Raw genomic sequence first — 15,859 nt, 5'->3', positions numbered from 1 at the left:
TCTTAGGATACTTTTGTGTTAGTACCTCCAATGTACTAGTTCCTGCTAAAAAGAGAAGCAGATATTAAAATAAACTAAAATATGTGTATTGCAGAATGCTAAATGCAGGATATAAACAAGAAAACTACAGCTATAACAAGGGTAAGGGAAGTACTATAATGTCGATGTTGGTGTCTTCCCAAATTTGTTCAATTCTACTGACCAATACGACAGTTTTAAGAAGGTGTAGCCTGTGGAGATTACGTCAGAAATGTCTACCTTTGTGTCACATCTAGAAAAGCTTGAAAGGAGATGTTTTGACACTTTCTCCCTGTGAGGATGTAGTGACAAAGTGCCATCTTGGAATCAGAGAGCAGCTTTTAGTATTCTGCATCTGTATCAGATATATAAATAATAATTTAGTGTGTGTGTGTCTATGTGTGTGTGTGAGAGAGAGGGGGGGGGGCTGACTGTCCTGGGACTTGAACTTGGGGCCTGGGTGCTGTTTCTGAGCTTTTGTGCTCCAAGCTAGTGCGCTCTACTACTTGAGCCATGACTTCACTTTGGCTTTTTTGGTACTTTATTAGAGCTAAGAGTCGCACGGACTTATCCTGCCCTGCTGGCTATGAATATTGCTCCTCAGGTTTCAGCCTGAATAGCAAAGATTACAGGCATGAGCCACAGATGCCCAGCTCTGTTGTTTATTAACTACCCAACCTAAGGTATTTTGTTAGAGCAGAGAGAATAGGCTAAGATAGGAAGACTGAGTTTTTAAGCATGAACGTGAGAACACAGTCTGAATATGCAGTCTAAATATAAGACACAAAGGAAAGAAAATGTTTTCAGAAAGTCTGTTCACTTGGAGGAAAATCACCTACAATTGAGAGGATTACATTAACTACTACTGAAAAACTGCAATTCTAAATTCATAAAACAAGCAAGCACACTCAAAGAGACGACAAGGGTCATCAGGTAAGTGGCAAATGGCCTGTGCTTGAAGTTTAATAGAAATAATATACTCATGCTGGGCACAGTGGCTCACACCTGGAATCCTAGCTACTCAGGAGGCTGAGATCTGAGGATGAAGGTTCAAAGCCAGCAAGGACACAAAAGGACCTGAGACTTTATCTACAAAAGGGAAGTGGGGCTTGGCTCAAGGATAGGGTTGAGCTCAGGGACAGCACCCTGCCCAAGTTCAAGCCCCTTCACACTCGCACTCACACTCACACTCACACACACACACACACACACACACACACACAAAATAATAATATACTCACTAGAGAAACTTTTAAAAATACATACAGGTTAATCCAATCTGGTTTTTAAACATTCTGCTTTGTGAATTTAAAAAGATACTTAGGTTTCTGTTTTTGTGTTTTATGGTTTCTTGGGTTTTGGTTGTTGCTGTTGTTGTTGTTGTTTTTTGCCAGTCCTGGGCTTGAGCTCAGGGCCTGAGCACTGTCCTTGGACTTTCTCAAGGTTAGAGCTCTACCACTTGAGCCTCAGCACCATTTCTGGCTTTTTTCTATGTATGTGGTACCGAGGAATCGAACCCGGGTCTTCATGCATGCTAGGCAAGCACTTTAACCACTAGGCCAAACTCCCGGCCCTGTTGTAGTTTTTTTTTTTGCACTTATTAGGAAGGTACTTTACCACTTGAGCCATGCCTTCAGCTCTTTGTATTTTTTCAGATAGGGTCTCTCCAGTATGAAGAAAATGAATAGGTAATTCATCAACTGAGAAAAATATTAACATATATCTCATAAAGGACCATAAGCATGTTGTATAAAGAATTTCAAATTGATACTAAATAGCAATGACCTAGTAAATTAGGTTAAAAAGAAAGAACAGATAATTCATTAACAGTCAGTCAATATATGAACTGTCAATAAACACATAAAAAGATATTCAATATTATAGACAACAGGGAATTGAAAAGTAAAATCACTATACACATGGGCACAGTGGCAGCTTAAGGCAGGATGACTGTGAGTTTTCAGGCCAGTCTGTGCTACACAATGAGTCCCAGGCTAGCCTAGGTTGCAATGGTAAGACCCTTTCTCAAAAAATAAATAAAAATAAATCTGATGCTCACACAGGAAGGACAAATCTGAAAATATTACATCAAGCAAAAAAAGCTGGTCATGAACGAATGTAATTTTGCATATTTTACTCATATGAAATCCACAAACAAAATGTATGGTAGACATAATGAAGCTCATTTGGTACAATAACTAATAACACAATAACACTAATAAACACTGAAGCCAAGTGCAGTGACTCATGCCTGTAAGAGATCTGAGGATCTCCATTCAAAGCCAGCCCCAGCGCTACAAAGCCTACAAAGCCCAGAGACTCTTATCTTGAATTAATCACAGAAAATGGGAAGTGGAGCTGTGTCTACAGGGGTAGGGCCGTAGCCTTGAGCTCAAGAGCTCAGGGACAGCACCCAGTTCAAGTCCCTTGACCCACCCCTTTCCCCCCCCCCAAAAAAAAACTGAAGTCAAGAAAACAGGGGAAAGGAAAGGAGAGAAGAGGAGAGGGAGGCAGGAGAGGGGGGAAGAGGATAGAAAAGAGAAAAAAACTGGGGGGGGGGAGGAAAAGAAAAGAAATAAAAAAGCAGGGGAAGTCCCTCCCAGACTGGCTAGGAGAAGGCATGAATGAATTTTCTAAGTGAAATGTTGCCTTATGGTGAGTAAAAGAACAGCTTCTTTGTCTAAGCGCAAAGGTTACATCCTCTCTCTGAGGTAAGGGGTTTCACTGTGACTCTATGCTTCCCTCTGTACCACCAGCTTGCACTTCCAATCAGGAAGTCAAAATCAATAAAACCTTCATCTCACTTAAAAAAGAAACAGTAAGTTCATGTTCACACATGTGTGATGCATAAAAGCATATGTTCATGTATAATACATGGCATTACATGGAAATTTACCCGAGTGCTAGCTATGAATAAAAAAACTCTCTTTCCATAATATCTTTGTTCATGGCAAAGTATCTTAGAAAATTACATTTTAAATTGGGTGTGGAGGTCCGGGAATGTGGTAGTGTGCTTGTCTAGCATGTACGAAGCCCTGGGTTTGACTCCTCAGTACCACATATATTAAAAAAAAAAAAAAAGCTGGAGGTGGTGCTGTGGCTCAAATGGTAGGATGCTGGCCTTGAGCAAAAGAAGCTCATGGAGGGGCAAGGGGTTTGGCCTAGTGGTAGTGCTTGCCTAGCATGCACGAAGACCAGGGTTCAATTCTTCAGTAAAACCCAGAAGTGGTATTATGGCTCAAGTGGCAGAGCTCTAGCCTTGGGAAAGCCCAAGGACAGTACCCAGGCCCTGAGTTCAAGTGCCAGGACTGGCAAAAAAAAAATGCCATAGGATCTACCAACAATTCTACTAATAGGTATACACTCAGGAGAAATGAAAACCTATGTCCTTGCAAAAATCTAATATAGCAATGTTCACAGCAGCATTATAAGTAGTAGACAAAAGGTAGAAACAATTCAATTTCTATCAACTGATGAATAAATAAATAATATGTGGATATCTATATACTGTCTAATAAAAAGGAATAAAGTAAGACTAAATATGGAAACATATGCCTTTAATCTTAGCTTTTAAAAAAGCTTTTAAAAGGCCAAGAAAATCATTTGTTCAAGGTTGGCCTGGCTTTATAGCAAGAACTTGTCAAAAAATAGATAGAAGAACAGAGGGAGAAAGAGAGGGAAAGAAGGAAGAAAGGAAGGGTAGGCCACAACATAGATGAACCTTAAAGATATAGTAAACAAAAGATACTAGGAAGCCAGGAACAAAAGCTACCTCTCACATAATTCCATTTATACAAGATGCTCAAAATATTCAAATCCACAGAAAAAGAATATATGTTAATAGTTTTTTAGGCCTTGTGGGTACAATGGAAAGACAGGAGTTTGACAGCAAACAGGTACTGGGTTTCTGTTTTATTGATAAAATTGTTCTACAATTGATGGGAGTAACGGTTGTACAACTCTGTGAATATACTAAATCCATTGGAGAACTACATATGAACTATAACTAAACTATAAATAAACAATAAAGCTGTTAGTTTTTAATCTTCAGTGGTAGAAGTCTGTTTAGCATGTACAAAGCCTGCTTTCGACTGCCAGCACCAACCACAATGAGAAAGAAACATTTTTTAAAAAAATTTTCCAGAAAGACATAGCAGGTACTCGAAGAAAGAATGGAAAAAGCAAGAAAGAATGGACACATATACTAAATGTGACCAAACAAAGTGGCTTGAATTTCAACTCTGCCATTTACTAACCAGGAAAAGTCTATTACATTAAAAACAAAATTCATGTTAATTCATGAATCTCTCTCCTAAAGAGAGTAAGAAGAGAAATGAAAAAGGGGAGAAAGGGAGAAGGGGGAGATGGGAGAGAGGAGAGAGATGGGAGAAGGGGAGAAGGAGGAGGAGGAGAAGGAGAGGGAGAAGGAGAGAGAGGGGGAGAGAGGGGGGAGAGAGGGGGAGAGAGGGGCGGGGAGGGGGAGGGAGGGGGAGGGAGAGAGGAAGGGAGAAGAGGAGAGGGGGAGATTAGTACTGTTTGGGTAGGGAAGAAAATGGCGCCAGTGGGGAAAAGAGGATGAAAAGGATAGAAGTAAATTACATGCATTATGAAAATAGAATGAAGCCCATTAGAAATTATAAAACAAAATAGGGGGAAGTGTAGGAATAAAAGAATAACACAATAATGATCAAAACACATAGAATGTATGCACAGAAATACTACAATGAAATCCCTTTAAAAATTAATATATGCCAAAAATCACTGTCAATGATAGTACTAATATTTTAGTTAAGTTGGATACATGCATGCTCATTTTATTATTACTCTTTGTATCTTTTGTAGGTATCAAAACTATCAAAATTAATAATAGGTGTAGGGATGCAGCTCAGTAGTAGAATGCATGCTTATCATGTGTCAGGTCCTAGGCTTGATCCCTTACCACACACACACACACACACACACACACACTCATCATGAAATAAACATAATTCTGAAAGACCAGAGTTTTTACCTCTCATAATAATCTAGGAAATGCATATTATTTTCCAAAAGGGCAATTTAGTCATTTCATGACAACAGAATTGCTTGCTTTCTATCTACAAGAAGCTAGACTCAGGTTCTAATTATGCTGGGCAAAGACTAACACTCATTTATTTCTTTTCTTTTCCCTTCCTTTCCTTCTCCTTCCTGCCTCCGTTTCTTTCTTATATATAAAATTGTTTTGTTTCTTTGCCAGTCCTGGGGCTTGAATTCAGAATCTGGGCACTGTCCTTAGGCTTTCTCAAGGCTAGCGCTCTACCACTTGAGCCAGCACCACTTCTGTTTTTTTCTATGTATGTGGTACCAAGGAATTGAACCAGGGCTTCATGCATGTTAGGCAAGCACTCTTTTATTTCTATTATTAGATCCTGTACAGAGGGGTTGCCATTTCATTAGTTATGTAATAGGTACATTTCTTTTTGAACAATGTCGCTCTTTCCTTTACTTTTCCCCATTTCCCTCTTCCCTCCCTGCCTAGAAGTTCCACAGTTTATTTTACACATAGTGTATACTAAGTACAATGATTGCATTTGTTTACCCTTCTTCCCTCCCTTTCTGTGCTCCCCCTAAAAAGACTAAAAAACAAACAACAACAACAACAAAAAACACCATGTTTCCATTTCCCAGACTTCATTTCAGTAAATAGTATTTTAAGTGTCCAGATCTAATTCAGCTTTTTGATGGTTAACTGGAGATGAAATCTTCATCTGCTGGGACTGGTAGAAAAAAACGACTCAGACTCTAGATCTCAGCCTCCTAAGTAGCTAGAGGGCTATTTCTTTCATCTGAGTTAGGTGCAGCTTTAAAATTGGGTATGTTTTGGAAGAGCAGCAGCATACTTCTCACTGAGGGCACTGACAGCACTGAGCTGAATGCCCTACTGCACATTTACCATCACCATTACCTCCCTTGCTGGGGAGCTACTTTTCCCAGTGTTTATCCATTCTCATTCAGGGAGGAGAATATCCTGCATCGCACAGTGCCTACTATTCTATAAAAGACTATCTGCTCTGTTGAAATTTATATAATTTGGGGAGAATTAGAGAACTATGCTTTTATACTGTGGGATGACAAATTCATTGGTAGAAGTTCAAGAAGGACATGGTGTGCACACACTTACAATACTTGGGAGACCAAGGCAAGAGGCATGTTTATGTTTGAAACCAGCCTGGGCTACTTAGTGAGTTCCAGGCCAGCCTGTCTACAAACCCTGTCAAAATTTAAAAATAAAATAAAACAGCAGCAGCAACAACAACAAATAAACAATTACACATTCTCTTCTCTCTTTGCCTAGAGTCTAGCCCCGTTTTCATGTTGTCAATTTCTAGTTATTTAACCCATCAAAAACCCATCATGATTAAGGAAGAAATTTAGGGAATTGGCACAATTCTCCAGGATCCTTAACTTCAACAGAAATTCCTGAAGTTCAAGTCTATAAGCAGAGTGTACACTTGAAAAGAAAAAAAGAACCATATTGCTGATTATAATTTAATGACTTAGGTCACATGTGAGACCTGGGACAGAATCTGTTTTACAGCCAAAATCTTCTGGATATCACAAATGGCAGCAAATAACTAGTTATATGCAAGATGAAAAGCATGACTTGCAAGTTTCTGACAAAATTATACATGTGCTGTGGTAAAAATGTGTTGGGAAGCTTGTCCACCAGATAGAAACTAAAACCACTGAGAAAAATGTTTATGATTCACAATTGTTCTGTCATTAGATGAGAAATAATTACAGTATTCATCATTGGAATAAAGAAATGAAAATATACTTTTGGTGAGCTACTTAGATGAGGGTCTTATTCTTATAATTGTTTATCCTTCATGAAGAAAAGAAATTCCACCAAAGAAATGTACTCCTTGAGAATGCATTCTAATTTATGCATGCAGAGCAACATGCAAATGTGATTGCTCACTGCTCCCAACCCACCCCCAGCAACCAATCCACCTCCTCCATAAGAACTTTGATCTCAGAAAGGTGAGGACTTGTGTCTGTGCCAAGCTGACAAATCTCATCAAGGAGGACCTGGGAGCAACTTCTCTCTGACCCCAGGGACATGGTCTCTGAATTAAAAGTTTGAAGGTCACTGACCTCACCACCTCAGGCTCCAAAAGCAACTGGGAAAGAAAGCTTTAGCACAACCACCAGTCAGTCCAACCATGAGGTATTTACATTTTCAAAAACAACGTGGATGAAATAAGTCTCAAGCAAATCACATGTTATCAAATGTAAAACAAATACCATAAATAGGACAATTGGGCTATAAACTTAAATGTATGAATTGGTCTAAAATCTAGTGTAAATTCTTATACTTTAAATACACATGAGTTTTGCTTTGAGTAAATGAATCTCTGGTTTCAGAAATTTTCAATATAGTTGCAGTTGTTTAATCATACCATCCAGTCCCGAAAGAGATAATATTAGAAAACTAAACCTCCATGGTTTACTCCGTTTTTACTTGTAATTTAACTCACAAATGAATTATAATTTAGGCACTTACATTACCTAAAATATAAAAACCCAATTAATAGTCATTTCACACTTAAAGTTCTAGTTACCCAAAACACATGATTACTCTACTTATATTTTCTGTGATGGTTAAAAATAAGAATTAGGACTTTTTTATAGTCTGTAAATTAATACTTTAGGAGCTTCTAAAACAGAGCTAATGAAAACAAAGCTAATGATAACAGTATCTTTTTTTTCTGTCCTAATCACCAGTAATATTATATAATAAAATTTAAAGTCTTTCTATATGAGAATATTTGCTTAGAACTCATTTGAGTTTAAGTAAAATATCATTTGACTATTTTATCTAATGTGCAAAAAGTTTAAAGAACCTATTTGTTACGAGAAGCAACCAGGATTAATACTTACACAACCTCCAGCAAGGATTTCTGCTGGAAGTGGAATGGAGCCATCTCTTCTGGTAAATTTATCTCGGACAAAATCATTAACCTAATTAGGAGGACAACATCAGTTAACCAGAATTCCCAACTAGTTCTTCTATAGGCACATTGCTGCCTTTCAAGTAAATATCTGTCTCAGAATAAAATTAAAAATCATTAAATGTGTACAAATAAATGTAAAGTTTCACAAGCACTTTAATAGTATGCCAGCATCAGCATGCTGGTAATCCTAGCTACTTGGGAAGTAGAGAATGAGAAAATCATGGCTCAAGGCCAGTCTAGAGAAAAGTTTGTGAGACTCACCTCTCAAAATAACTGGGCATAGTGTCATGCAACTAGCATCTGACTCCATGTGAAGTATAAATAGATAGATCATGTTCTAGACAGCCCAGGCATACCACTGAGACCCTACTTAAGAAATAACCAAGTCAAAAAGAACTGGAGGTGTGACTTAAGTCATAGAGCACCTAATTAGCGAGTTTAAGAAAAAGTACCCCCAAAGCCAGGCACAGTGGCTCACGACTGTAATCCTAGCTACTCAGGAGGCTGAGATCTGAAGATCAAGGTTCAAATCCAGCCTGGGCACTAAAGACCAAGAGACTCTTATCTCCAATTAACCATAAGAAAACCAGAAGTGGGACTGTGGCTTTAGGGGTAGGGGTAGCCTTGAGCCAAGAGCTCAGATACAGCACCCAGACACAGAAAGAGTTCAAGCCCCACAACTGACAAAAAAAGTACCCCCCCAAAATGTGCCAATCTTAGCATGATTTTTGATTTTATTAATCTCGATTTAAATTTTATGCATATAGTAATTTAAACAAATGACATCAATTCAGTAAGAAAAAAACTTACAGTCAGCTTAATAGCCTTTTCTGGGGCAACTCCTATTAGCTGTGGTATCAGACCTAGATAAATAGAAACATTAGTAAATTAGATTTGAAAGAGAAAAATATACAAATAAAATAAAGAAGTATTTCCTTCATATTATTCATGCATCAACTATTTCTGTACTTCCATTAAAATGGGAAACATGGTTACCGTAAAAACTGTATATGTATGTAATAATTATTTACAAGTATAATGTCACGTGTCTTGAGGCTATAAATCCTTTCCTTACTCATGAATTAAAAAAAAAAACTTTCAAACTAGGCTTTTTATCCAAAAAGCACTGAGGAAAAAAATAGAGCCTATGGGTTTTCTAGATTCTGGAAACATTACTAACAACAGTGTAACCAAATTTCCTCTCTTATTTGACCAACAACATTCAAACATACACAGAACTTGAGAGAAGCGAATACCTTATACTTGGAAAAACTCTACTAGGTTTGTGACAAATAATGCTGTTTACATAACAGCACACTGTAGCTCAGTTATAACAGAATACTAACTCCCACAATTTTCTCCTCAGAGAAGCCTAGCATTCAATATTCATTTATTTAAGGGAAAACCACAACTACAGAGAAAAGTGCAGTTTTTAGTATCAGCTAATAAATATCTGCAATAAGCAAAAAACACATGTCAACTGTATTTTTATTTACTAGTATATACCAATCTTAAGACATTTTAAAAGAATCCCCTCAAAACAAAACATTATTTTAAGAGAAGTTAAAATTTTCCAGTCTGGCAAACTACAAGGAGAAAAATATACAAATAATTCAACATCTGTAGATATTCATAGAGCTCACTTTTTTAAGACACACAGCTTATCCAAACTGTTAGCTTGTATAATTTTGCATACATTTAGAAAAGATGCTAACGATAAACATTTTATATCCTTTAAATCATCTTGCCAAGGAGGAGTGCATGCATGTCTGCTCACTGCTGGTCTGAAGCCTACTTTGAGGATGCTGCTGAGTGATTTTCCATGAGTTGAGAGCCAACAAGTAATCATGCACAGAGGCTACTGCCAGTCAAACTGAATTATCAGCGACAAACACAAATCTACACACACCTTCCCTGGTTAGCAGGCTGACTTAAAAGAATAAATCAGCAGATGGCAGTCTTAACTTTCTAACCCTCGTGATTATCAGGCATGATTACTTTTCATCTTACTCATACAACTATGTCAGAATGTGTATTTGTTTTACAACTTGCCTTAGTAAAGCTCGTGGAATTTTAATAAAGTACTGATTTATGTCATTTTACCATTGTTGCCTACAAAGAAACTTAGCTAATCTGTCAACAATTTTGTCAATCATCTGACAGAATAATGGACCAGTTCTAAGCACTATATGACAATCTCAATAATCACAGTACTCACATACAGGACTCCTACAATCTTCTCCGTAGTACAAATCTCCCATTTAAAGGATTGATTTTACCATCTCACACCCTGCATAAAGCCAGTGTTTCCTTTGCACCTACTTATTATACTGCACACAATTAATATAACACCTAACCCAAATGAAATCTCTAAACATCTGTTCACTGAGAAGGCTAAACTGTATATTGTATAATATCCAAGCTTTGTCATTTTTTTTCTTTCCGCTTTTTATTTTTTGCTTTTTAAAAAAATATTAATTTTCCTTTATTCAAATATCAATTAATAGGAAAAAGCATAGCTTTTGATAAATATTTTAGTCCCTTCACAGTGATGTATATTTTCACAAACTCAACATATGAGTAACTTACTGCAAAATAAATGTAAATATACTAAACCCTGTAAAAATCCAGACACTACTTTTTTTTTAATTGTGTTTTTTTTTTTTTTTGGTCAGTCCTGGGCTTGAGCTCAGGGCCTGAGCACTGTCCTTGGACTTTCTCAAGGCTAGAGCTCTATCACTTGAATCTCAGTACCACTTCTGGTTTTTTTCTATGTATGTGGTACTGAGAAATTGAACCGGGTCTTCATGTATGCTAGGTAAGCACTCTACCACTAGGCCAAACTCCCGGGCCCTGTGTTAAATTTTTGTAAAGATGATGTACAGAGGTGTTATAGTTACATAAGCTAGGTTTCTTCTTACAATATAAACTCTACCAAGGAAAAAAGTCATTATTTGATCAAAAAGATTGGAGATATCAAAGAAATAAACAATTTAGTGCCACTGAACACTGATTCCATTAAGTATGAAGGCCTTAAGTCCGCTTTAAACAAGCCTTCACTAGTGAGTCAACTCTATGCTGACAACAATGCACCCCTCTTCACATGGTGTGCAAGCCGCACAGCTGCAAGTTAGATTTGTGAACATTTGAGCATTACTTACACTTATTCTCAGGAGTATTTGAGACTAGCTTGAATTCAAAATTATTCTCTTATTCTACACATAATGCCAAACTATGACCATCCTCATGACCCTCTCTTTCAACTATCAATAACTCACAATGACATTTTTCACTTGACTTTTTGAATATTATGCCAGGTGGAGGTGTTGATTTTCTCTTGCTCATGAACATAAAGCTTTGTTCAGGCCCAGTGTTTCTAAGGAAGAGGTTCTAAGCCAAACAGTTGAATACAACTCAGAATGAGCTAGGGATTAATGATCCAAGGTGTGTAAACAAACAAGTACAGTAAATTACATAAATGCCCTGGACTTGAGCATGTTGGGAACATTTTCAAAGAATTCCAAGTGGCGCCCAAAGGGATTAAAAAATTAATCTCCACCCTCCAAAGAAATGCTAAATTCTAACATAGATGAAAGCCATTCTCTTTCCAAGAAGAGCAAGTTCCTACAAAGCCAAAGGGTGGGGGAAGCTGGGGAGGAACTGGGTTGAGAAAATGGGGGGGGGGGTTCTGTAGGGAGCTGCAGTCTCTGATGCTGACAGCAGTCTCTGCACCCAGTTTGTTTAGAGTTGGTAGAGACATTCCCTTCGCTTTGACTGTCTCTGAGTTAAGTGAAGAAAGGGCAAGAACAAGACTTGGAGCCACAGTTGTCTTTTCTTTCCTTTTTCTAATTCAAATGGTTCACTGGGAAAGACTTACATCTGGCCTCCCCAGAAGTGACAAAAAATGTTATTTCTTTCAGTTGAACCAAGTATATAAATTCACTTTCAAGTAGCAGCCTGACTGCTATGGCTCCTCTCTAACATTTTGGGAAAAGAAACTTTTGGCTGCAAGACATGTGTCTTAGCTTGTAAGAGTATGGTAGCACAGACTCATATGGGGAAAAACACAGAATTTGGAATCCTAGCAGGAAGAAGAAATACTTGGCAGACTAATACTACTAATCACCAAGAAGAATATAATAAAGGAAAATAAGCAGAGAAAATAGAAAGCTCCTGAATCTGAGTAGGTTTCCATAATCCATGAGTTAAAAGCAGCTGGTAGTTGAGATAAAAATCACTAAAGTTAGCTGTGAAACTAGCTTACTTACCCCGGTAGAGTCCAAAGAAGCCCTCATAACGTAAGACCTTCTTAAAACAGTCAAAACTGTTTTTGTACATCAGCTCCCCAACAACAGAGCCAGTGCCACGCTGGTTTTGCATCCGAGTCTTCACTAGATCTATGGGATACACGGCAGTGGCTCCCACAGCTACAAACAGAACAATTTTCAAACTTAAAAAGAACAAAATTAAACGAGAGTTCATAAAGAAAACATATCTTCACCTCAAGGGCAAAAATATGAAACACAATATTTATTGTCATAAAAGACAAATAGATTACATTTCCTTCTTTTATACACAAAGGATGTGAGACCAACAACCTATAAATACAATTGCTTCATGAAATAACAGTCAGGCTGGAGATCTAGCTGGGGATAAAGTACTTGCCTAGCACAAGAAAGGCCCTGGATTTGATCCCCAGCACCACAAAAAACAAAAACAAAAAACCTGCCATAAGTGCTGTTTGATATCTTAGATTTGTGATTTACAAAGTGGATTATCCAGTCATCACCAACATTAAAGAATCAACGCTCATTTACCCATAATCTCAATTTTAAACTATTACATTTTTATAACATTCTTTTACATTTTTGCATTAAATGCCTAAATACTATACCAGTTACCTCTGAATAACTATGAAATGACTATATATATGTGTGTGTATATAAACACACACACACACACATATATAAGTGGTTGTAATTTTATAATTTAGTCCACTAAAGAAGTTTGGTAAATTAATCACTGTTATAACTATAATATTGGAAACACATTTCAATATGATCCCTATTCCTATATATAGAATTTGCTTAAGGAAGAAAACTATGCTTTAGAATTTTTCAGGGACTGAAATAATTATTACCTGAGCTACAGTATTCTATTTTTTGAATGTTGAAAACCAAAACAAGCTTTGTAATTTCTAAAACTGAGATTGGAAAAAAAAATACTAGTCTCATCAGTTCAGGCTTGTTTTGAAAAAATGTGTAGCATTTTAATCACACCTCCTAGGTTCTTCTCAACAAAACAACTTCAGATTGTACTACATACTTTCCTTGTAGAGTACTTAAATAAAAACAGCCCCTCAAATTTCTGCTGTGAGCAGGGAGCAGAAGGGAAGTTCATATATTCTTAAGCCAGGGAAAGAGAAGAAAAAAAAAATAAACCAAAACAAAAGTGAATCTCTTTGACAGGTTGTTTTATTTGATCAGATTCTAGGATTTGTAATATAAATCTAGAAAACCAAAGTCTTCATTTTCTACCTGCTCCTATGCCTGACCCCATAAACTTAGTCTTATTTTCCATGTTTTCATAATGGTGTTAACCAATGTAATTAAGGTAAGTGTAGCACTGTGTCTCAGACTTTTCACATCATTACAGAGGTTTTATCCTGGAGACAGACTGGAGCCAGAGGGGCCACAGCCATGCTATGACATGTCCTCAGATCACAGGTAAAAATAAAGAATACTTCAGAAAGCTCTGCAGTCGTGACCCCCAAAACAATGAACTGCAACTCTGCTGATCTATCCAGGTCTAGTGAGATAATATTACATTAACACCCACCTCAAACAGCACACAGACATGTCACTCACCTCCAGCAACTGAGCCCAGAGTGAATCTGTAAGCAGACTCGGCAATCTGGAGCCAGACAGGCCTGCCTAACCCAGGAGATTGCTGTGGGAAAGAAGAAACATGGAAATGCATATAGCAAATGAAAATGAAAAAATAGCTACAATATAGCTATCCCAAAATAAGAAAAAAAAACAAAACCTAAAAGTAACATTGTTCATGATATAACCTCTTCTCTGAAAGAATAAAGATATTCAATTAGTTAAAATTAAAAGCGCTTAGAGGGGCTGGGAGTTTGGCCTAGTGGTAGAGTGCTTGCCTAGCATGCACAAAGACCCGGGTTCGATCCTTGGTACCCCACATACATAGCAAAAAGCCGGAAGTGGTGCTGAGGCTCAAGTGGTAGAGTGCTAGCCTTGAGAAAGTCCAAGGACAGTACTCAAGCCCTGAGCTCAAGCCCAGGACTGGCAAAAAAAAAAAAAAAAGCACTTAAAATCAGGGCTTTTTGTTTTTATTTGTCCTGAGAGTACCTTTATTATTAGAATATATGCCTCTATTATTAGAATATACAGTAATTCTTTTGGGTTTGTCTTATTTTTTTTCCCAGTCCTGGAGTTTGAACTCAGGACCTGAGCACTGTCCTTGGGCTTTTTCCTCAAAGCTAGCACTCTGCCACTTGAATCACAGCATCATTTCTGGCTTTTTCTATGTATGTGGTACTGATTGAACCCAGGTCTTCGTGCATGCCAGGCAGGCACTCTACCAGTAGGCCAAACTCCTGGCCCCAGGAGTTCTTTTAACAAGCCTATTAATGCATCCATTATTGGCTACTATTTTGGAACAAACCAGTATTTTCCAGAAGTATAGCTTTCAGGTAAACAAGTATTTCAGATATAAAACATTTTTCCCTTTTTAACTTAAAACCTTTGTAAATATTATTTAAAATATCTTGATACTAAATTGGACAATACTGATGATAACCTAGTATCTCTACTGACCACTGATGTTGTCCTCTACATTAACAATTCTAGCAAAATTTGTGTAAGAAAAAATTAAACAAAGAATAAAATTCTAGTATGATTCAGAACATACTCCACAGGCATTCTATTAACCACCAGAAATATTTTGTATAGGTCAATGTATCAGTCTTGCTCTTAAGTATTTTCATGATCACAATAGCTGCTTTATTATGTAAGCAAGTTGAAACAAAAAAAATATTAGATTGAAATGTATTTAAAGAAAATAAAAGAACCCTAGAGTGTGGCTCAAGCAGTACAGCATATACAACACAAGTGTAAAGTCCTGACTTCTAATACTAGCAATAACAAAAGAGAGAGAAAAAAAACAATGAAAAGAAAAATGAGGAAGGAAGGAAGGAAGGAAGGAAGGAAGGAAGGAAGGAAGGAAGGAAGGGAGGGAGGGAGGGAGGGAGGGAGGGAGGGAGGGAGGGAGGGAGGGAGGGAACAAAACATCAGTAGACAGTCAGGCCTGATATTTCAGCACTGGCAAGGAGATCCTAAGTTCAAGACTAGGCTGGATTGCACAAGATAGTGCCTCAAGGGGAAAAAAAGGTAAACTAAAATAATAAGAGGCCGGAGATGTATATATATATAGCTCAAACCTAGCACACTTGACTAGCATGTTTAAGTACTTAGGGATAATTTCTAATACCAGCAACACAATAAAAAAAAAAGAAAGCACATTAAAAGGTTCAGATAGCTGATACTGGTGGCTCATGCCTATCATTCTAGCTACTCAGGAGACTGAGATCTTGGGATCATGGTTCAAAGCCAGTCAAGGCAGGAAAGTCTGTAACACTTTTAATTTCAGTTAACCACCACAAAGTTGGTGCTGTGGCTCAAAATGGTAGATTGCTAGCCTTGAGCAAAAAGAGCTCTGGTACAGAACTCAAACTCCATGTTCAAGCCCCACGATCAGTAGAACAACAACAAAAAGAGTATGTTGGCTGGGTACCAGTGGCTCGTACCTATAATCTTAGC

General features: G+C 37.5%; 1 protein-coding gene across 3 annotated transcripts in view; it reads right to left on the bottom strand.

The window, feature by feature from the left end:
- Positions 1–15,859, bottom strand: part of Slc25a12 (solute carrier family 25 member 12) — a 97,542-nt gene that overhangs the window by 14,422 nt on the left and 67,261 nt on the right. For all 3 annotated transcript variants that reach the window (XM_090342636.1, XM_090342637.1, XM_090342638.1), the window contains 4 exons: positions 13,883–13,964; positions 12,284–12,442; positions 8,826–8,878; positions 7,942–8,022 (listed from right to left, as the gene is read on the bottom strand). In XM_090342636.1, the coding sequence (XP_090198762.1) occupies positions 7,942–8,022; positions 8,826–8,878; positions 12,284–12,442; positions 13,883–13,964 (375 nt within the window). The remainder of the gene's footprint in view (positions 1–7,941; positions 8,023–8,825; positions 8,879–12,283; positions 12,443–13,882; positions 13,965–15,859) is intronic.

This window comes from Megascapheus bottae, chromosome 12 (genome assembly GCF_031878675.1).
Source record: "Megascapheus bottae isolate mThoBot1 chromosome 12, mThoBot2.hap1, whole genome shotgun sequence".
NCBI classification, from domain to species: Eukaryota; Metazoa; Chordata; class Mammalia; order Rodentia; family Geomyidae; genus Megascapheus; species Megascapheus bottae.
This window is presented reverse-complemented; position numbering and strand designations above follow the sequence as displayed.